Source organism: Talpa europaea, assembly GCF_964194135.1.
Source record: "Talpa europaea genome assembly, chromosome: 15".
NCBI lineage: Eukaryota > Metazoa > Chordata > Mammalia > Eulipotyphla > Talpidae > Talpa > Talpa europaea.
Genome location: NC_140083.1, coordinates 42,482,978 through 42,507,370, shown reverse-complemented (window position 1 = coordinate 42,507,370; position 24,393 = coordinate 42,482,978). Strand labels below are relative to the sequence as shown.

The 24,393-nt window shown below is 37.0% G+C and overlaps 1 protein-coding gene across 2 annotated transcripts in view; it reads right to left on the bottom strand.

The window, feature by feature from the left end:
- The window catches only part of NELL2 (neural EGFL like 2), a gene marked incomplete at its 3' end in the record, with an annotated part of 372,006 nt that overhangs the window by 191,422 nt on the left and 156,191 nt on the right, over positions 1 to 24,393 (bottom strand). For both annotated transcript variants that reach the window (XM_084256276.1, XM_084256275.1), the window contains 3 exons: positions 15,218 to 15,309; positions 13,159 to 13,261; positions 5,555 to 5,683 (listed from right to left, as the gene is read on the bottom strand). In XM_084256276.1, coding sequence (XP_084112402.1) covers positions 5,555 to 5,683; positions 13,159 to 13,261; positions 15,218 to 15,309 — 324 coding nt within the window. The remainder of the gene's footprint in view (positions 1 to 5,554; positions 5,684 to 13,158; positions 13,262 to 15,217; positions 15,310 to 24,393) is intronic.

The following is a 24,393-nucleotide window of genomic DNA, read 5'->3' as shown; positions in this document are numbered from 1 at the left end:
GTGAGAATGGCACATCTTAAAAAAACTAGCAACCCAAAATGTTGGTGAGGATGTGGAGAAAAAGGAACTCTCCTGTACTGTTGGTGGGAGTGCAAACTGGTACAACCACTATGGAGAGCTGTGTGGAGATTTCTGGACCTACTAAACATAGAGCTTCCATATGATCCAGCAATTCCACTCCTAGGTATTTACCCAAAGGACACAGAAACATCAATTCCAAAGAACACCTGCACCCCTATGTTTATAGCAGCTCTATTTACAATAGCTAAGCTTTGGAAACAGCCCAAATGCCCAAAAATAGATGACTGGATCAAGAAGATGTGGTACATATATACCATGGAATATTACTCAGCATTCAAAAAAGATAAACACATGCAATTTGCAGCAACATGGATGGCGCTGGAAGGGTTCATGCTCAGCGAAATAAGCCAAAAAGAAAAATAAAAATACCAGATGGTCTCACTCATAGCAGGAATCTAGAAAACTTAAACAAGGGATCAGGAAAATGAATAACTATAAGAAAATGAAAATCAAAATCAACAAAAAACTATGAACCAGAGACACTTTTTGGGGGGTGGGGGCCGGGAGGGGAGGGATTGGGGTCAGAATGGGGCATGTGCAGTTGTATGGGGGAATATAAAAATAAAGTTTATTATTTAAAAAAAAAAACAAAAAACTATGAACCAGAGACACATTTTAGGGGGTGGGTAGCGGGAGGGGAGGGATTGGGGTCAGAATGGGGGGGTTGCAATTGTATGGGGAATATAAAAATAAAATTTATTATTAAAAAAAGCATACTTATCCTGCTAGAGGGTATTAAAAATATAAAAAATATTATAGAAATATTATTCATTATATTGGGTGTGATAATGACAGTATAGTTATTTTGAGTAAATTTCTTGTTTCAGAAGATACAATGTAAAGCATGTAGAACTGAAGTGTCATGATGGCTACAGTTTACTTTCAAACAGTTCAGCTTAGGAAAAAAAAAGGTATAACTAGATATGCCAATGCAGTAAAGTGTTAACTGGCTAATAAGGAAGTTATTAATGTCATTCCTCACTGTTTTTTTCTTTCAACATTTCTGAAGATTCGCAATTTTTCCAAATAAAAAGAGGAAAAATGTGCATTGGCCCAACATTTCCCATATTTCACTTCAGTTCATTAAAAAACAATTAGAAAATCCAAAGTTGGTTAGCATGATGGAAATTTCACTATTTAAATGTATGATGACTTAAAGTAACAACTGTTCTTAAATCTTGTTAGAAATACATTTTAGACAACCTGAAGGGTGGAGCTGAGCATCAAGAAGCAGCTAGGAAAAAAATAAATAAATAAATAAATAAATAAATAAATAAATAAATAAATGAATAAATAAATAAATAAATAAAATACAAATGGATCATGATGCATCTATGCTTAAAACGTTTCACTGGCTTCCCCTTTTCCTTAGGGTGACCTTCAAGGTCGTGCTTGCCATCATCAGTCTCCTCAGGCACCTCTTGATCGCTGCTTTCCTTCAGTGCTTCCAGCTGAAGACTTTTAAACATGCTGATCCCTCCACTCAAGAATCCCCCCTTTCCTTCTGCACCTCGCTGATTTTTATTAAGCTTTCAGAATGAAACTTTTCTTCAAGTTTCCCCTAACCCTACCACCTATGCAGGTCAGATCTGCCTGCCCATGTCTCTTTCAGGGTACTCACAATAGTTCTAATGAAATGCTTTTTGGGGGTAATGAGCTGTTTATTATCTTTCTTGCCTGGGAGAATATCAGTCATGTGTATGTTATTTATGCTTCAATTCTAGCCCAGCCTTGAACAAGATAGGTATTTTGTTCGGACAAATACCTGTCAAATGAACAAATGAAGGCCAGCATTTACCAGTGCTGTTTAAACCTTTATCAAGAAAACAGTAGTAAAAAATCAACAGTCTCAATGACAGTTTTACTAAAACAACCCCACAGATTCAATAAAGATGCTGCAATATATTTATATCACTTTATAACTGTTTTTTATTTTTACCTAATATTTATATGTTTATATATGATAAGTTTAATTGTTTATATTATTGTTGATATATAATGTGCAATTGCCCAAACTTAGTTAATGAGAAGTGAAAACATCTTAGAATTAGCAAAAACAGTATTAGAATGAAAAGGAAAACCAAATTTAATCAGAAAACTATTACCATGAATAACAAAAGATGTATTAGAAGTTCTCATGTATAAAATATTCAAGATGAGTATAAGCCAACACATTTTGCATGATTTTCTTAATTTTTGAAGATTATACCTTTAAATGATACAAATAGCTTGAAAAAATTTCAACAATTTTCAGTATGATGCATTTTGAATGGAAAACAGCTGCAAATTTATACTACACATAAACTTGCAGATAAAAACTGAGTCATCTACTCTATATAATTAAACTAATTTTCAATCGGACGCATTGATAAATAATTTAATGTAGCTCTCTCGCCTCTTCCCTTGAGTTCTTTCTCATCTCAATAAATGGCAATACTCTCCATCTGCTCCTCCTCAATTCTTCTCCACAATAATCTATTGGAATTTTTATATCTTTTAAACAATTTTTATTACTATTTGTTGGCTCTACCTTCCAAAGCTACCTCTTCGGACACAGTTGAAGGGCATCTCTCTCCTGCTTCAGGCAAATCTAAAACACTTACAGTCCTCTCTACATTATTGGACTCTGCTTCATTCTCCAATTGCATCGCTTCTTTTTTTTTTTTAATAGCATAGAAGAACTGCAGTGTAGACCAAAGGTATGGAAGTGAGAAGAAGAGGATTCAGCAGAGACAGAGTGGGAAGCAGAACAGGCGGACTGACTGAAATAAACTGCTGAGGGGAGTAGGAGAGGTCTTCTGTGCCCTATGTGGGTCAGCTCCCTGGCTGGGGATCAAACTCAGGCTATGGCAGTGACAGCTCTGGGACTCAACCCCTAGGCCACCAGGGAGGCCCCATTTGCACCTCTTCTGATTCATCTGCTTAATCACATTATCCTTCTTCCTGTTTCTACAACATCCAAGCTAGTTTCTATTTGGGATCTCTCCACTTGTAATTCCTCCTGGTTGGAATGTACTGTTTCAGATCTTTCCATGCTATTTCCTTATCATCAAGTCTCAAATCAACTGCCATCACCTCAGCCCAGAACCTCTCCTCCCTGGCTATCCTATCTAAGTTAATCCTCAATCAGTCTTGCTGTTGTCATTCTGTTTCATTTCCTTCTCACTGTTATTGCTACCTGAAAGTGTCTTCTCTGTTTCTGCATTTATCCACTTATTCCGTCTTCCCCTTTGCATGTAGCTCCTATGTGCATGAATTTTAATCTTACTCCCCATTTACACCCAGTGCCTAGGAAAGTGCTTGGTGCTTACAAAATCTTTATCACATGAGGGAAAACACTTAACAACAATAAAAGCAAAAGCTTGACAAAAATTATCATAACATTGGGCCTCCCTGGTGGCACAGGGGTGAAAGACAGCACTATCAAGCTATCACCAGCCACTGCAGGACTGGTTTGATCCCAGGAAGCAATCCACATGGCACAGCAGACCTTTCTGACTCGCCCGCTGCTCCCCTCAGCAGTGTATTTCAGTAGTTCCTCATGCTCTGCTCCCCACTTTCTCTGGTGAATCCTCTCTCCTCCACCCCTGCACCTCTAGCTTACACCCTGGTTCTTTTATGCATAAATAAATAAATAAAATTTTTTAAAGATTTATTTATTTATTTGTAGAAGTACTGGGTACAGTCAGAAGCATGGGAGGGTGAGAGAATTCACCAGAGCCAGAGTGGGGAACAGAACAGGCAGACTCTCGAAATACACTACTGAGGGGAGCAGCAGGCGCTGCAGGAGAGGTCTGTCGTGCCATGTGGGACCCTTGCCGGTGGCCAGGGATCGAACCAGCGCTGCAGAGGCTACGGGCAGCTTCGCAGCCCAGCATTCAACTGCTGCGCCACCAGGTGAGGCCCAATAAATAAATCTTTAAAAAAAATCATAACATTAATATTTACAAAGTGGTATTATCTTATGATCACATGTCATGTGTCTTCATATTATATATATTAACAATACAGTGGGGCTTGTAGATTAGAGAGCTCAAATGTTATAGTGGAAAATACATTATCCTATTAAGTTAGTTTAAATCCATCTCTTGTATAAAAGCTTTCAAAATGAGGAGTTTTAAATAAATAAGTATTATGAATGCAGAAGGAAAGCTATGTTCCTCCTCTGGCAAAAACAAAATGGTCCCTTTAGGATGAAGCCAGAAGCATTTAAAGAAATGCTTTGAGAGCAAAGGTAAATTTAAAAGCTTACAACTGCTATTTTTATTAGGTAACATTACATTACAATGTTATGTAAGTTTCAAATTTGCACCATGAAAATAAATGTGTATATATATTACATTAACACAGAAAGTCTAATAACTTTCACCAGAAAGTTGACTCCCTTTACCCACCCCATTTACCCACCTCCCCTTTCAGCTTCCCTTCTGCTGATGACTAATTGTTCTTACATTCTAAAAGTTTGTTTTTGTTTTATATCGTTCATTTGTGTGTTTTCTCTATATAATGCATAAGAGTGAAATCATATGGACTCTGTCTTTCTCTGTATGACTTATTTCACTATGCATAATACTCAAGGCAAAGAAAATCTACTGAAAGCTCAGGGAAACAGGAGAAGTTTGTTTCCCAAAAGTCAGTAAATCTTATTGCTAAACAGAGGTTGCATGTTAATACCTGAGGTTTTGCATCTCCAAGACCTTTTGCACATCCTTTGTACTTGAAAATGGTATATGTAGAACCCTCCCAATATCCATATACCACATATCACCACATATAGTGTCCCTTACTTACAAGACCCGCTGGCTAGCCACACAATGAATGGGAATGATTCAACTCTGCGCCTCAGGGAAATGAATTACATCTCATGTAATTCTCATGGATTTCCAAGGTCTTAAAAGTCAGAGCCACAATATTTATGAATGTCAAGAGTCTACTCATTTTATTTAAACTGTTTCCATGTGAGAATAAACTATGTTGGATATTAGTTAACATTCTAAAAATAACTCGGAAACTATTTACTCCACTTTTAACTATTGAACACAACCACTAAGATGACTTAACAATAGCAAGCAAAACAGTGGTGGACACTTTATCTTCCTGTTAATTGATTACTATGTATGTTGCACAACATTGTCTGGAAAAATCTAACGACAATTCAAACTGCAAAGGACAGTAATCATGTCAATATGTGAACGATCTGCATATCTAATGATGAAGAAAGAAGGCAATTTTATGAAGAAGTATTGTTCTAATTCAAGAAACCAGTCATATTAACATATTAGTCTGACATATAGCAGATAGCTAAAAAACTTTAATTTGAAAGATAATTATTTGGGGCTGATTAATATACTTCAAATTAAATTCACTGCTTTTAATGGGCCCATCAACTAGACAACCAGGGAAATTAATAAATTTTGCATGCAGTAATCCTAGGAAATTATACAGCTGAGCTACACATCATTACAAGGATTACCTTCACAATAGGCATTGTCTTCTCGGAGAGCCCTAAAACCATCCCGACAGCTACAAACAGCCCTGTCGTTCAGATTTCTGCAGACAGAATTTTCCATGCAGTTATGCTTTTCAGAACAAAAGTCATAACCTACAAAAACAAACAAACAAACAAAATGTTATTAAGGTAAATAAAGCAATGACAAAGGAAATAAATTTTGCTTATAATGTTCCTTGAATTTTGAATCTGTTTTTCCGGAATGATTTTTAATTGATATCTTCATATAATGTGTATAGGATCCTATGTATGTGCACCAAAAAGTTCTCCATTATGCTGAACTCAATTGATTCCTCCTTCAAGTTAATTCCATGTCTTCTTTGCTTTTGATTCTATGATATCTACTCCCTAATATTCTTTTTTTTTTAACTCCATCTTTTTTTTTTTTTTAAGATTTATTTATTTATTTATTTATACAAGTACTGGGTACAGTCAGAAGCACAGGAGGGTGAGAGAATTCCCAGAGCCAGAGTGGAGAGCAGAGCAGGCAGACTGATGAAGTACATTGCTAAGGGAAGCAGCGGGCAGCAGGAGAGGTCTAGCGCCATGTGGGACCCTCACCCGGCAGCCGGGGATCAAACCGGCTCTGCAGAGGCTGAGGGCAGCTTCGCAGTCCAGCTCTCAACTGCTGCGCCACAGGGGAGGCCCTACTCCCTAATATTCTCATTGCAGTCTTCCAAACATCTGAGCCAAAGATTTTTGGAGTCCAAAATAAAGATTTATAATGTAGAAGATAACAGTGGGAAAATAATCTAAGAATGAACAGTTGAACATTATGAAAGACTCTGGGATGACAGACCACGCCAGATTAAATGTGTAAATCTGTATTTAAAAAATGGAACAGACATACTTTTAAAAAAATAAAAAATGATAGTTACATCACTTTCACAACTTTCTCTGAAAATCTGCAAGGCAAAGCATGTCCATGGCAAGGAAGAGCATTTTTATGAATGACAAAGATTTCACAGATCCCAGCAAAGAAAAGAAAAACAGAACATTTTATAAACAGTGACACCAATCATGTGTAATTTCTCAGGATCATTTCCCTGTCTGAACCCATTGTTCAAAGATCATCTAAGATATTGAAATAAAAAGTCTGAAAACCAGAATCTATACTTAATGGAAATGACAAGGTTACACATCATTCAAACAATTTTCAAACTTCCCAATGCACAAGTTATCCACGTCATTTTACAATGTCTAATGAATTACTATTTCAGAGCATGTAGGAGAGAAATGAGGACCACAAAAGTATATTCCATGAACCTCAAATAAATTCATCTTCCTACAGCCATGAAAAGACTCATACTTGAGAAAATCATAAAGATGTAAGTTTTAAATTGGTTCATCTTCTGTGTAATCAAATTATCACAGAATGCTGGGATTCAGAGAAAGGTTTGAACAGTCTGCATTATAGCCAGGTTGGATACTCAGGTGCAGTATAATGGTTGGTGTCCATTCCAACTGGGGCGCCTAATGATTATTCTGAATATCACCCAAAAATTAAAATATTCCCCCTGCTATATAACCAGTGTATAACAAAGTGTTGTATGTACAACTTAATAGTTCTTAAGAAGGGTGATGCTCTCAAAATGAAATGCATTTATTAAAAGGGGATAGAAAAAAAAGTCAAATGAATCAGAATAAAACAAAGAATAGAAAGCCCAGATAAAATTTAGTCAATAACATTTAAGCCACTTGACAACTTTTCTTGACAAGTTTCTTTACTATATAAAATTTCAAGATTAAGGTTGAACACATAGACGCAAACAATTCATTTTAAGAAGAAGAAAAGTAATTTTTTTTCTCATATGGTCTTTTTTTTAAAAAAATTTTTCTTCAAGTATCTAAGCTGAGACCATATTTTTAAAAATGCATTCCATTATTTTTTTACAATACCTGAAGAAGAATAATTTCAGCTAAAAAGTCATCTTCATACTCTATCAAATAACAAAGCATATCATCAACCTAAAATGAAGAATGTTTCATATATGAAAAAGTTTCATATTTATTCTACATTAAGCCAAAGTTACTGAAATAACTGACTTACCCCTTAAGATATGCAGAAATTATGTTATAACACATCTGAATCTGTGTAATAGTTCCTGTAGTATTCCAAGCAATGTTTAGAGGTCTGTGACTAAGAACAGGTACTATTGCTGATAAATTTTAATTTTTTATGAATTCATATTTTTTCAAACCTCTCTTTTAACTTGGCAATTGCTGTATTTCTTTTTCTGTTTGTAAGATACTGGCCAATCTATGCCATCACTGTCTATGTCACATCTCTTATAACCAATTTCCAGCTACTTCTCAGCAATGGTAACCCCATATCAGCATCAGATACTATGCAATGTGTGATTGATGGAAGAATTTTTCTTCCATCAGGTAACAATGTGACCCTCCTTACCTATTGTACTTAGGAAGTACTTTACTGTCTATCAGCTAGATATTTTTAATAGACCCAGAGACTTGAAAAAAATTTGTCATTCAAATTTCTGATTTCCTCTAAACAGTCAGAAAACTAAGTTGAGTGATGACACTGGTTGTATTTCTGCTTAGATACAAACTGCCAGGGTCAAAAAACTAACAACCAATAGGTAGAAGGTTCAGAATAAATTCAAGTGGATTGTTTCTAATCTATAAGGAACAACTTCAAATATTGGTTAAAAAAAAAAAAGCAAAAAGCCATAGCCTTGTTATCTTACCTTCACAGTTGCATTTCTATTTGTACATGCTTGCTTTTTTGGAGTTAGATATACATCCAATCTCCACAATCCACTGATTGTGTAAATTACTAGATTTTACATTAATTGCCCTTGCCAAACCTTCAGTTTTTATCATGGAATATTAGAGTAATATCTACCTCACAAAAATGTCAGGTTCAAATGAAATTGTATAGGTAAAAGCATAACAGCACAGCATTTGTTAATAATTAAAGTGGTCAGGGTGTTACTTAGAAGAAGTCAAATATGTTGAGATAGATAGTTATCACAGAACTAAATGCAATATTTGTGATGGGTGGATCAATAATCTAACCTTCTTTTGATTTCCTCCTCTGGAGTTAAATACTAAGTTTTATATGCCTTTGGAAGTTTTTCAAATTTACAAAAATTCCTGTATCTTTTATTAAATGTTGTTCTTTCTATAAAATGTTAATATGGGGCCTCCCTGGTGGCCTAAAGGTAAAGTCTCAGCATTATCACTGCTGCGACCTGAGTTCAATCCCTGGCCAGGGAGCTGACCCACATAGGAAACAGCAGAACTCTCCTGTCTCTCCCTCTGCTCCCCTCAGCAGTGGATTTCAGTTAATCCACCTGTTCTGCTCCCCTCTCTGTCTCTGGTGAATCCTCTCACCTCCTGCACCTCTGGCCTACACCCCAGTTCTTCTACACAAAATAAATAAAAGGTGAATATGCATTTCTCTGTAACTGGATTGAAGGAGAGAGTGCATACAAAGGATTATAAGTAAGAACAATTTGCTCAAAGTTTATATACACAAAGACAAGGTCAGAGCGAACAGAATTGCTTTGCTGTGTGTATGTGTTTTGGTGTTATCCACAGATCCGTCCCCACCTCACACAATGCATGATGAAACAAAAGCTGGATAAAAGTGGGGTGTTAGGTGACTATGACTTGGTGGCACTGCAAGCAGAGGAGGAGAAGGAAGGGGAGGAGGGGAGGGGGAGGGGAGCTGCAAACATGGTAACTTCATCCCATTCATCCTCATCTTTCTAATTCAGTGTCCTCACTGCATCGCTGAGTCTCTGAGAAGCTGTAATTTGGAATAAGCTTTCTTAAAAGGGTTCTCAAATCTGAACAAAGTAAAAAGCACAGCCCCGTGCCACTGCTTCGAAACTACTACTGCAGAAAATAGTCAGCTGCAGGAGACCTAGCAAACAGTCTTCTTTGGATTTTATTTGGTACCTAGAGATTTGGAGCCTTATTTCGCTGCACAGCTTGGTCTCCAACGGCTGGCCGGGCCTTTAGTGGAAAGGTCCACACTTTAATCTCATGCTCTGCCCTCAGGGAATATTTACAAACTGTTGTTGAACTACTGACTCTTTCAGATGTGTACAGAGCATCTTTAACACCAGGCAGACAGGCCTGGAAACTAAAGGGCAATTTTATTACAAATGAATTTGTCACAAAAAAAGTGTAGGAGTTGACACAAAATGTAGGCCTTGAGAACTTGGCTATTTTTTTTATGTTAAAAGTCAGAGAGAAGACCAGGAGAACTCATTTATTTACTCTATATATCTGAAGTCAGAAATAATCTTTATTATAAATGGTGCTAAATGTTTCAAGAAGCACTGACTTAATCCAATTTCAGCTCCAGGGTTATCTAAGCCAGTGGTTCTCTATCCTGACTGTGTTCAAGTATTTACTGGATTTTTGAAAATTTTGTAAACAAGGATCCTTCACTCATTTATATCAGACTCTCATGATGGGCATATGGGTCACAATATATTTTGCCATTATATTTCAACTGTGCTATGTAAACATTATTATTTGAAACTCGAAGAAACGAAAATATAAAACTCTTGTAGCTAGTTTTTCATTTCTTAAGTTGCTTTTTGTAACATATCAAGACTTTTTTAAAAAGGAATGGAGGTGATCGGGGCATTTCTTGACGTGGAAAGTCCCCATCTCAGCTTCTTACCCAAATCTTGACTAACTTCTATATTATTCACTTTTCTAATCTCTGCATCACTGCTGGCCATTTCTGGTGGATTAAAAATGGCCACAAATTTTCGACATTTCTCCTAGCACAGTGTATTCTTTGATTAGATCATTCGAATATGGTAGCAGTGACACTGTGTTGGTTCCAGACCTAGTCCTTTAGAGACCCAAGCCACCATGTGAGAAATCTAACTATTCTCCTGACGGAGAAATCCAGAGATGATGTGGATAGGAAGAGTCTTCCTACTTCTGCCCAGCCTTCCATCTCCCTACCAAGATGCCCATTATACAGTGAGTCCATTTTGGACCTTCCAGCCCAGGTCATCATCCAACTGAGTGACCCCAGTTAACATCTCATGGAACAGAAGAATCAGCTGGTGAAGCCCTGTCTGCATTCTGACCCACAATAGTGTGCTGTATAATAAAATGGTGGTTGTTTTAAGTCCTGGGGCTTTGAGACAGTTTGTTATACAACACCAGAAAAGAACTCAAACTGTGGTCCCACTGACCACTAACATCAGTATCACATGGGAGGTTCTTAGAAAGTCAGATTCATGGTCTTGACTCCAAACCCACTGACCCTGGGAGTGCATTAACCTCTCTGGGCTGTCCATGTGCACATTTAAGCCAGAGAAGCACCAGAAGAGCCTGCTTACGGCCGCCTAAGACACTCTAGTCAAACTGCAGACTGCGGTTCCAGGCCCCAAGTCAAATGCCTGGAATGAGTTCTTCTTAATTCAGCATATTCAGCACATGCTCTGTGCAAGGTCCTGGCACAGGCATGTAAGCATATAAACCCTAGTGGTCTTTCTTGGTTGTTTATCAAACATACTTTGTAGTAGTGCTCCTTAGTTCCTAAGAGTTTCCCAAAGTTCCTTGAAGGGCAGACCCAGTCTTAAACCACTGTGAAACTCCCAAAGAGCCTTTCACAAGACTGTTTTTAACACTCTTAATTTGAAGGGATGGGATAAGGAGTGAAAAAGAAAAAGAAAAAAACTGTATCAACTGACTAAACATGGGAAAGGAGGGACCTTATGTTTACTTTTTATAGATTAGGTTTTTATAGGTTTTATAGATTAGGAAATAGGAATAAACTGTTTTTCAAGGTTTTGGTGGTTTTTTAATTTATTCTATCTGTTTTACATTAACATATTGGTGATTATTGAGACTAGTGCTTGTAGCAAATTTATGGTGGCATGTTACACAGTGCTGACTATAAAAATTAAGAGAGCCAACTATATCCCAAGTGTCATACTAGGAATTAAGGACGTAGAAATGAATACAAAGGTCCATCCCTGTCCTCTAAGTGCAGAGTCTAATGAAGGAGATGGACTCAGATATATAATTTCAATATAATAAAAGAAGACACATAGAATTTTGTGATCAGGACTCTCCAAGAGTTCTACGAACTCAATCCTTTGGCTTAGTATTTCAATGAGGAAAAAAATACCAAGTTGAGAAACCTTTAGTGATGGGGAACTCACTGCCTCTTGAAGCAGTTCACTGCATTTTTTCTTTTTAGGTATTTTATTTTTGTGTAGAACAGGGGTGTAGGCTAGTGGAGGGGAGATGAGAGGATTCCCTTGAGACAGAGTGGGGAGCAGAACAGGCAGATTGACTGAAATACACTGCTAAGGGAAGCAGCGGGTGAGACTGGAGAGGTCTGCTGTGCCCTATATGGGTCAACTCCCTGGCCAGGGATTGAACTCAGGCCATAGAGGTGATAGAGCTGAGCCTTAACCCCTAGGCCACTAGGACAACCCCAGTTCATTGCAGTTTTTAATAGTTCAAATTTTACTAAAAAATTCTAAGTTTCTTCTGTTTATTGGTTCCAGGCTTATCATCAATATGTCTGATGGTCTCTCACAACAGCACAGAAGTCTATGAAGGAGAATGCAATTGAGAAGAAAAGAATCTTAAGTCATTAAAATGGTCATTTCTCCAACCACTATGGAGAGCTGTGTGGAGATTTCTGGACCTACTAAACATAGAGCTTCTATATGATCCAACAATTCCACTCCTAGGTATTTACCCAAAGGACACAGAAACATCAATTCCAAAGAACACCTGCACCGCTATGTTTATAGCAGCACTATTTACAATAGCTAAGCTTTGGAAATAGCCCAAATGCCAAAAAATGGATGACTGGATCAAGAAGATGTGGTACATATACACCATGGAATATTACTCAGCATTCAAAAAAGATAAACACATGCAATTTGCAGCAACGTGGATGGCGCTGGAAGGGATCATGCTTAGCGAAATAAGCCAAAAACAAAAAGAAAAATACCGGATGGTCTCACTCATAGCAGGAATCTAGAAAACTTAAATAAGGGACCAGGAAAATGAATAACTATAAGAAAGTGAAAATCAAAATCAACAAACAACTATGAACCAGAGACACTTTTGGGGGGGTGGGTGGCGGGAGGGGAGGGATTGGGGTCAGAATGGGGGGGTTGCAATTGTATGGGGAATATAAAAAGAAAATTTATTATTTAAAATAAATAAATAAATAAATAAAATGGTCATTTCGTTATGTCAAACAAAAACAATCTGAAGAGAAATGAAAAGCAAATCAAAAAGTCAATAAATAATAAAATAACTCAGCACTGCTGTATAAATTTATTCAACAGTCATTCTGACTCAGAATGCATTCAGGGAGAAGTTTAGAGAGGCAGAACTTGAGACAGGTCCAAGCCACCTAGCAGAAACATTCATTTATAGTCAATAACTATAATAAATATTTGATGACTAACAAGGGTGTGCCAAATTAGGAACCATTTAGTCTTTGGAAATTGCTGATGAAAATTTCTATTTTGTGTCAATTGAACTGGTTTCCTAAAATGCTTCATGCACATAACTCTTAGTTTATAGACAAGTCTTACCTTTACAAACTTTGCAACAGCTATGAGACAAGGTAATCTGATGAGACTCTGGACAGTCCAAAGCAGGACAGCCTGAACTCTCTACCAGCTTCATGGTCTGGTCCTGTGAGACAATGGAGAGTAAGTGCTTCCAACTTCTTAATTACTATGAAGTCTTACTATGAAGTTTCCAGATTCAGCATTTCAGAAGGAGTTTCTAATGTGAGAGTAAAATGTTCAGCCTGAAAACCTCTGCATCTGGCACAGCTCACTCACTGATGATATTAAGTTCCAACCAGAGAGCTACCATGTTACAGTCATGGGTACAAATGCCTGGATGATCCTGAACAATTCTGTTAGTATCACAAATATAGGTAACAACTATGCTGAAGATGAAGCTTGAATTAGATCAACAGCTGACTTTGGAAAAAGCAGTAAATAAAAACTGAGCTTTTTAAATATATTATTTATATATATACATATATACTTAAATATTATATATTATATTAAATATTATATTGTTATATGTGACATATATTATATAGTAGTAATATATTGATATATATCATATATGCCAAAAGAACATATATATTCTATATATAGAAACAAATAGAATATATATGATATATATGATATACTATGTAGTAGATATTATATATAATAAATGTTTCATGTTTAATGATATCATGTTTCAAATAGAATATGCATTCTATATATATAGAAACAAATATATGAGATATATATACAATATAATATATATTATATAGTAAATACATAATATATAAACTTTAAAAATATTTAATATATATGTATGTATACATATATATTATAATGGTAACACCAGTTTACAACACTTACAAGATTTAGAAATATAGGATCCTATGTCTTCAGGCATATGCTACCACACCACTTTTTAAACATTTTCATTCAAAGTTTTCTAAACTATCACAGGTCATTTGGTAAGGAATGTTGGGGATCTCCCACAAAACTATAAGGGAAATGGAGACAGGACTTACGTTTTTTTTCAATGAATGCCTAACATTTTCTGGCACATAATTGGCACTCAAAGAATTCTATGAATAAATGAATAACAATGTAAAATGAATATAGTTCCAGCAACCATGGTAGGCAAAATCCTTCTAAAGGAGACACCAAAATACAAAGTATTTTCCAGATACAAAGAGCAGCCTTGCCCTTAAGCTTACCTTGGACCTGATACTGTCAGCCTCGGATCTCTTAGGAACAAGGGCAGTTAAATAGGTTATATTACACTTAGCAGTGCATAAGTAATAAAATAAATGTTGGAACTTGTACGTTTTCATTTTAATGCTTCTTAATATTTTAGATCTTCAGATGTAATTTCTATAAATATTGCATTCATGGAAGAAGCACTAATTCTAACATCTTCCTTTTCATAGTTTATGCAAAGGACTTTCTCTGAATCATCATTACATAGCAACAAAGGGCCAGGAGATGTGTACACAGTGGAGTCAAATGCTGTCTTCCTTTGCTTTGACAATTTTATTCAATCTGGTATTTCTATTTTTGGAACCACAGTGGTTTTTTTTTTTTTTTTTTTTCTATTTTTACTATGAAAGTCACAGACCCTTTGACATATTTTCAGGGCCACAAGACTGACAATGAAGAAATAAGTAGGAACTAGGATTGGTAATCCAGAGCATGGAGCCATAAGAGCTGCCAATTATGTAAAGGTACAAATACAAGAGGAGCTAAGCAGTCTGAAGTGAGAAGAGTCATTTGAGGCTCTCTATGTTAAGAATTTAATCAGGAACTACAAAGCTTATGATAATTAGGTAGAATTGGGCAGTATAATCAATACTATTTAGCACATAAGACTCAAGCACTACAAGTATAAAATACGCACAAGAGCTAAAATATTATTTTAAAACCACTAATTTTTTGTAAAAATAATGGGAATTTCTACATATTTCAACTCTAACTAGTATCTGGAATTTTCTTTTCCTTAGAAGTTTTGAAGGCACTACAAGGGTGAGAGTTTGAAGAAACCGTTACTGTATTCACATACTAAATTTTAAAAGACTCCTAAGAGTTTCCTTACCTTGCACTCATACAGAACACATATTCCAGAAGAGGAATAGACGGTATTTCTTTCTCCTTCAAAGTAGGTTCGTCCTTGAAATTGGCATATTGCTTTGGGATTAAAAAAAATGCATATTTACTTTTTGCTTTTCATTAGGAAAAATAGCTTAGCAGTTTACAGATTCTTTGTGACAATATTCACACATTCTTACACATTTTGGAGTGTTTAAGTGACTATAAACCCAAATTCAATCTGACATAAGGCACATGTAGGTTCAAGTTATGGTCAATTACATTAAGTTCAGGGAGTAAAATAAGATACAGAAAAAAAGAGAAGGCAAGTTAGGTTTCAACCCTGAAGGAGTGCCAGAAAGGGGACTTGCCACAAAACACTGGGCGCAAGATGAACCCCCACCGAAGGCACACTTAACACAGGTGCTTAGGGCAGCTAGATGTTAGGGACAACACAAACAAAAAAATAGTTCATTTTTCATATGCATTACAGAATTTTAAAACAGAAATCTAGAAGCTAGTTTACTTTATATATTTTTCATGGAGATGACATTGTCTTACACCACCATAAAGATCCAGAGACAAGGGTCATGACCTTCAGATGTATGTCACCACATGTGAATTTATTTTAATTTTAGGAAAAACATGCAGATTTTATATTTTATGGGCATTATTTTATTTGTAAATATATGTGGATTAAGGCACCCCATTTAGGAGGCTGAAAGGTCATAATCTGGGCCTCCTGGCTTCCATCACAATTAAGTCAGAATTTCTAATACAAAGAGTTGCTGTGCATGAGGGGATAATTCCCACCACCCACATTGCACTTCCCCTAAACAGAGACAGACTTACCCTTAAGCTAATGAAGCTTAACTTTCAGTGTCCTTCTCTGATTTAGACACCTTTTAAGAGTCTCAGTTAACTTTTGTATTTGTTTTTATTTTTTTATTTTTGCATTACAAGAGCTGGGGTATAGGCCAGAGTTGGGGGTTTGGGGGGGTGAAAGGATCCACCAGAGACAGAGTGGGGAGCAGAACAGGTAGATCTACTGAAATCCACTGCTGAGGGGTGTAGCGGGTCAGACAGGAGAGATCTGCCATGCCCTTGTGGGTCAGTTAACTGGCTGGGGATCGAACTCAGGCCATACAGTGACACAGCTGATACCCAACTCCCAGGTCACCAGGGAGGTCTCCATAACTTTTGTTTCTTTTGAAAGGGCATTCTGTAACAGCTAGATCATCCTAAGCTAGTTTCTCGAAAGATCAAGTGAAAGCAATCATCTGATAGGTAAAGACCCGGATACAGAATGTAATTTTAACTACACAGATTTTACAAAATGGACTTGCACATTTTTTTAAAATACCATTGTAGGAAGTATTATCCTCTTCGGATTTTGCATATTCCCACATTGCTTATTACAACTGATAACAAAGAAATTAGATCTATTTTTATTAATAATACTACATATACACACACATATATATGTATGGTTGTAGAGATATTCATACTTAAAATATAAGCCAAATTTCACCTTCATTAAAACATTAAGTGATTATTTAAAAATTGCATATTTAAAGACTAGAAAGTATGCACATTTTTAAAAAAATATGATCCTCCAACTGATATCCTTATCAGCTTTTATTAACAACTTCACTCTATGATATATATCACTGGCAAATTGATTTTAAATTTTTGGAGCTTGCTGAAAAAGAATACAACTTTCTTGCATAAATTATATTGCTTAAAAGCCAGCCGAAGCCTGCTCACTCATGAATATTCAAAATTTGTCAGTTGTATTCTATCACATTATGAATTAAAATAGCATGTGTATTTACTTAATGAACTTGCTGGATTATAAAATACATCTCTCTAACACATAATTTTTAACAGTGTGCTATTTTTTTTATGAGCTCCAGTAACCTCAAATACATCAAATCTGGCAAACTGTGTGTTCAGTAATACTTAACAAGTACCACATTTTGTAAGATAATGAGAATAAATAGAACCTTCTTACAACTATTCTGCATCTGTCATTCAAAGATTTTTATGCCTACTGTATTATATGATTTGATAACTGCAGCCTACTCAAACCCAAGGATATGTTAAAGAAAAAAACCTGATGTTCCCAAGTCTTTCTTAGAACAGAGGGGAAAGGAATCACTGTAGAAAAACACAAGGGTAAATTCTCCTTTAACAAATTCTTATGATCATTTAATATTCATGCAGAGCAGATGGACCTTCTGTTCTAAACTCTTAATTCAAAAGACTCAAGTAGGCAACTTGTGGGACAATAGGGCACCAAATGGAGCTTGGCAGAGAGAGAAAGCACAAAAATGAATGAGATCACAATTGCTTCATTTCCTTTCAAGCAATGAGCACAAACAGGGTGAACTTGGCTTAGGGGAAACCCAAAGTGAGTGATCTTTGTCTCATTTCTTCATTAACCAATTGCTATGATTCTCCATATTTTTCCCCAAATACCTTTTAATGCCATCAGGATATGTCTTCCCGAGACTGGGGAAATTTGTTAAGAAACTCATAAAAGTTATTATCTTTCCAAAAAAAAAGACAAGGAGTCCTACAAGGAATCATTAGGATGGTTCTGAGATTTAGGAGTAGGCGAAAGTCATATTAATTTACTAATACATTTAGCTGACATATATTGAGCTCCTACTACATACTGAGTAGTCTGCTAGGTAATGAGATTCAAAGAGGAATAAGACATAATCCAAGTCCACACTGCACTGGGAGAGACAGTCTCATACACAACTCCAGTAAATGCCCAACTAAAGCCTTATGAATAAGAAACTCATCAGTTATATGAGTTTCAGGAGACTGAGTGGTGAACTTTCAAAAGGGACAACTAAATTGAGGCAAGAAAACAAACAAGAGCTGGTGAAGGGCCCAGACTTTGGTAACAGCAGGAAGTCATCATCACCCCAGTGCTACAGAACAAAGAAATTGTACTGCTGAAGCTCGAGGTGACCCACAGCTATGAATGAGGGGCTGCCAGTGGGGACCATAATCACGAGAGGCACAGCCACTGCCAGTAACACAGTCTGGTACAGGGAAGGAGCAAAAAGGACACACAGGCAACTCTCTTTCCTCCTGCCTTCCAATTTGTGCCAATGCCACCAACTGAGAAAACCAGCTGGCAAGGAGACCAGGGCAATAGGGTTTGCACAGTCAGGCACCTGAGCCAGTAGGGCAGAGAAGGGAAGAAATGGATCTGGGAGAGCAGGAGGAACAGAAGTTAGTTATCATATTAATTCACCTTAATCCATGAAGATGTCCTAGTGTGTAAGGATAGATTGCTGAGAGGGGTATGAGAGACTGGAACACAGAACAAAATTTTGAAGAGGAAAATAAAGACTTTTTTTAAATGCAGATCCAGGAAAAATATAGCTAATCAAAATGAGGTCTACAGCAGAAGGCAGGATAAAGGAACCAAGTCCTAGAAAGATCAAGTGTCAAAACAGAAAAGAAGGTAGATGAGGCTTAGGCCCAGGTTTTCACCAAGGCCAGACCCTGAAGGTATCATGGACAGAGCCCAATCACAATGTACCTGCCTGCTTACCTTCCTCCAGTGGAGATAAAGTCAAACTAAAATCCCTTCCTCAACAAACAACAAAGGGTTAGTCATTTTGCTGTATTGATTGGATTTCTTTAATTCCATTACATTTATATGACCCTATTTAGAGGTTTCATTTATTTTCTTGTTTTGGGATGTGTGTGTGTGTGTGGTATGTGCAACATTAAGTTATTTGTGATAAAAATGAATTCTTATTAATTTTCTACTTTAATGTAACACCTTAAAGCAGAAATTATGCCAGTGAGGCTACATATTCAAAGACATATGAGAAGGGATTTGTTGAGTATATTAAATATATATATATATATCTACGTTATGATATGAAGTATCTAGAGATGAATATTAATTCATTCATACAGGCTTATCACTCTGCAGACTAAGAAGACAGGTTTTCATGAAATCAGACTAACCCATAGCATCACAGCTACTCATAGGTTACTAATGTCAACCAACTTCAAATTCATATTTGCTGGTATATGCTACAGTTTTCCTAACTCCACTGTAGTACTTTTCACATAATGGTCTGTGAAGGAGGCTAAGTAGAAAATTTAGAATAGAAGTGTCACAAGATCAGAAACAGGAAGTGGAGGTAGAAATGATAAGCACAGTTGTTAAACCAGCTATATATTAATAAGTGAAAATCCTTAGGCTCGGGCTGCTATTGAAAGTATCCCGAGGCTCAGACCAGAGTGGGGGATATGGAGATTGAGAGACATTATGTTAGTGGGCAACTCTAAAGGGAAGTGGGATGGCCAGGGTGTGAGTCCTGACCTGTACTTCAATAATATCTCAGAACAAGACTCAAGGGCAGGCACACAGAAAGGTTAATAGAACGTTTATTTACAAGGGAGTTGAAAAGAGGTGGGGCAGAGAGTGAGAGAGAAATTAATTGATCAATGCTCCCTACTGGTAAAGTGTGGGTCTGCTACTCCTAAGCAGCCGATTCGGCCACTATTTTGTTACCTAGAGTTCTAAAACCCAAGCAAGGTCAGAACAGCCTGGTCAATTAGGTACAGGAGCCCAGCCCTGCAAGGTGCCTTTCAAATCAATCAAGAGCACAAACCTGGATAGCGCTGGGAAGGCTATGCATCATTAGGTATGACCCGGAACACCCAGGGGTGCTGATGACCTATGTATAAAACGTACTCCCAACTTAGACATCTCGAGGTATAACCAGGAATGCCCTGCGGGCGGAGGACCGATGTATGACAAGGAACCCCAAAAGCTGATCAGTGGAAAGTCCTGTTGATAAAATTGAAACCATGGCTGGGGAACTAGAGCTTTATCTCAATTACAATACCAAGTCATCAAGCAGATGAGAAGTGCCTAGAGGGCAGACTCACACTCCTGATACTATAGGTGACAGGGCACTTTTTCTAGTTTCACCCCTCCCTTTTCTCTTTGTCCTCCTGATGTCTCACCTGATGCTGTATAATTCTTGTATCATTGAAAAGGCCAGGATCTTGCTCTTCAGCAGCATCCTGCATTGTGTAGCCTTCTCCACAATTCCCATTTTTTTATCAGTGTGGTGTTGCCGGCTGCAACAGTAAAGCTGCCTGAGCTGGTACCCTGAGAGCTTGCTGAACCCCTGCAAAACCCAGTTCCCCTCCAGGCCCATATGTGTCTGGTTTTATACCAAACATGGCTGTTTAACTCCACCTTTAGTTCCCAGCAACACCTCCTTCAGGAAGTCATCTGTCATGACAGGTTCATGGCATGATGGAGTTGTAATCCTGGGCACCTGGGAGCTCTTTGGCATGGAGGTGCGAGTGGAGTTCATGAAACATAAGCAGGTGGAGTTCACTCAGGGCATACTGTGCCCTCAGGAAATAAAAAGAATCACCGCTCCTTACAAATCAACCTAGTCACACCCTAAAAGTGATTAATTTAATAGTAGGCAACAATTCCACAAAGGAACGAACCCTACCCCAAAAGAATGATGTATCAGTACAATTTCTGCACTTGCAAAAGGCTGCTCATCTGCCTGCTGGTGACTATGCAGGTGTTTCTTTATACAAACCTTTTCCTTTTTTCGAAGCAGCAGAATTAGCTCTTTCTGCCTGCCTGTGTCTGTGGGTTGTCTTCTCCTTTCCTTTTCCTAATACAACTGTCCTTTTAAAATGTAGCCTTTGTCTGCCTGTATCTGTGCAAACATTTCAGTCTCCTGTAAGGGGAACTCAGCTGAAACTTTTCTTAGAGGTAACCCAAAGGCCCCCCATTCACTGAACCCCACACCTCATCAAAACAACATCAGTCTGTGTGAATTACATCACAGTGAACAATCTGTTCAGCTATAGGTCAGGACACTAATTAAAACTTGGGGAAATTCAATAGGTGGGATTATATAACAACTGGTATAAATGTTTTACCAAAGAGACATTAAACTTCCTTAATTACATAGTTACTAGCAACATAATTATGAGAGAATCTGCAAAAGCAATTAATGTGAATTATTTTCACTTCATTTTCCCTCATTTTAACAATTAACAAGAAATAGGAAGGCAGGAAATGGTACAGATGCAAATGTGAAATTCTTCAGTAGTAAGAAAGTAAAAAGGAATTTATAGCAAAGATTGAAAAATAAATGAAAGAAGCCAGTAAAAACTTAAAAGTTCTAAGTGACACATTAAAATCCTGATTTACTAAACACTAATGCAGAGAAAGAAAAATACAAGACCCTCCAATGAGATTTATAACAACTTCTATAAGCTTTTGTGAAAATAATTATCCAAATATAAGATTATTTTAGAATACAAAGCAAAAGGACATCTAGTTCACTTTCTCACTACATATTTACCTTTTCCTTTTTATTAAATGAGTCTAGCATAATGGGATGGACACCATTAAAAATTAGTCAACACAGGGCCTCCCCAGTGGCACCGTGAGTTGAGCACAGTGCTGTGAAGCTGTCCACAGCCTCTGCAGGGAAGGTTCAATTCCTGGCCAGCCAGGGAGATTCCCACATGGCGGGGCAGACCTCTCCTATCTCGCCCGCTGCTCCCCTAAGCAGTATTTTTGGTCGTTCTGCCTGTTCTGCTCCCCACTCTGTCTTTGGTGAAATCCCTTGACCTCCCACACCTCTGGCCTGTACCCCAGTCCTTAAATAAATAAATAAATAAATAGTTAAAGGAAATTAGCCAACACAAGATTTAAGTGGTATAATTAACACAGAGAAAACCAGCATAATTCTTGTAGGTGAGAAATAGGATTTATGGTTTCTTTTAAATTCTCTTCAAACACACCAGGTACTAGTGAACTTTCGGTTGTTTAAGCTGTGTGCTAAGGGTAGAATTGTATGTAATAATGGCTTTTGTATGGTGTTCTTAGAAATCTTGATTTTCTCTGGGAGGGCTCTTAAAATCTCCATGTAAAATGGCAGTTATTTCATTCTGAACCAACATGACAGTTAACTGTTAGTGATACACAAATCAAAGCTGTTGGATGAGAAAGTATCTCATTAACTGTAATTATGTATATTTGTATTTTTATTATAGCTTGAAAGCAGAATGTACAATAAATCCACTCATGAGGCAGGCTAACATTCTATGGAGTCAAACACAAAATCAAGTGTTTCAATATTCTGAAGAGACTCCAATCAGCCTTGCTGCTTTTTTTGTAATCTGGATACCCTTGGAGTCAGTTCTTAACAATATGGCTATAATAAAAGTCTTGATCGCTAACTGCTAAAAATTATTTTTCCCTCTTCTACAATGCTCACATCTCTATTAAAGCACTGAATACAATTTTCTTTCTCTCTCATTAGTTGTGAACGCTTTCTTAAATCTTTCCTACCCCACATCAGGAACAGTATTATATTTGTGCTTGAATCTTGCTCAGCACCCAACACTGGCCCTGCATATTAAATTCTGAAGATTTGGTAAATTTTTCCATAGGTTAACTTCCAGCTTTCTATTTGATGAAAAGCCTGAAAACAAATAAATTGGACTTCTCTGATCTTCCTATTTCCCATTACATTTGGTCTCTCCTTTGATTGTGCCTCTTTTAATAAAAGTTCTATAAGTTGGGTCTCATGGAAATACTTTGCCCTTTCTGTAAAATGACAGCTTACTTTGCCCGAGAGTAGAGCAAAGTGCTAGAAATGTAGCAGGTTTACTATCAGTTAAGGAAAAAGTAGCTGCCATTGTCACAGGTAATAACTTATTCAGAAGAATAACACAAGGCAACACACACATAGAATTTAGCTTGGGCAATTTGATGACAAAACTCTCCTTCCTCTCCATGAAACCAAATTTTATGAGTCAATGCTATTTAAGATGATCAGAATTTCAGAGTGTTTAAATAATTCACAAATTCATTCATTATACATGAGCGTCTCCTTTAACGAAATCTCATTAATTGTTTGGGAAATTAGTTGTTTGCAAAACTAATATTGGAGGTTAGGAAATGAGTTTGTGAGAGTCGATGTGTACCCTCCTTTCCCATTTTAAATATATTATGTCCTTGGGTTTCTAAAGGACCAAACAGTGCTTCTCCTAGGGGGCTTTAATTTAGGTCAGTAGCCTATTCTTCTAAAAAGAGAACAGGCCCTGAAACAACATAAATCTAGCAGGAGTGAGGGTTGAGGCCTGAAGGATGATAAAAATAACTTCCTGAATAGAATAGAAGCAGACATTCTCACACTCTGTCCAGATAAGCTGTTAGGTTAGAGGGGCTATAGACCAGAAAAATACAAATTGGGTATTTAGAGGATAATAGCAAAAAGGTCAAGTTTATTGCTGGAGGGAAAAATTCAGTACCCTGGACCCTAACTTAATTCTACCCATTTAAATTGCAACTAACATATATTCTAGACTATTTTCATTTAGCTGCCTTTCCATTGCTGGCTTTGTTCTCTAACCCTGACATGATAGAATGAAATATTTTTTAAAAGACAATGTAATCAATTCATTTAGTCTCCTTGGGACACAAAAATAAAATGAATTAGTAGATAAAAGGAATTGGAGAGAAACAGAGGATTTTTGTCAATACATGAATGTTATATTAAAATGACAAAACACATGAGGCAACAGACTTTTCCACTTCACAAAATAGATATATAAATAATATGATAAGGAAAACTCCACACATTGTCAGTTTCAATGCCAGGACTAGAATTCATCTGACAGTCCTTCTGTGTATATTATCTTACTACTAAAAATCCAGAGAACTCAGTCAAAATGTAACAGAGTGGTCCCCAGGGGAGGTTTTAGGTTCTCAGTCCCACCCAAGGGAGGGTGGAGCTGATCAGGGAGGAGTAGAAGCTGGAGAAGAGACTAAAGTGGCAAGGAAGCAGGATAGAGAGCAAGAAGGACACCTGAAAGGGGCAAAATCTGTTATAGATATGGGAGAGGGGCACCCCAGAATCCCCAAATCTGCCCGCTCTAAATAAGTTCTGACATCTGCCGCATTAAGATAAAACATATAGACCTTTAATGGAAAGGAACTTTAATACAATTAGTGTGCAATACAGAAAAGACAAAGAATATTGTTTTAAAATCAAGCACCCAAAGTTACGTATCCCTTCGTGGGTAAAAGTCTACCCAAATGGAACTGGCCCCAAGCAAGGCCTGAAAGCCTACCACAAGTCCAAA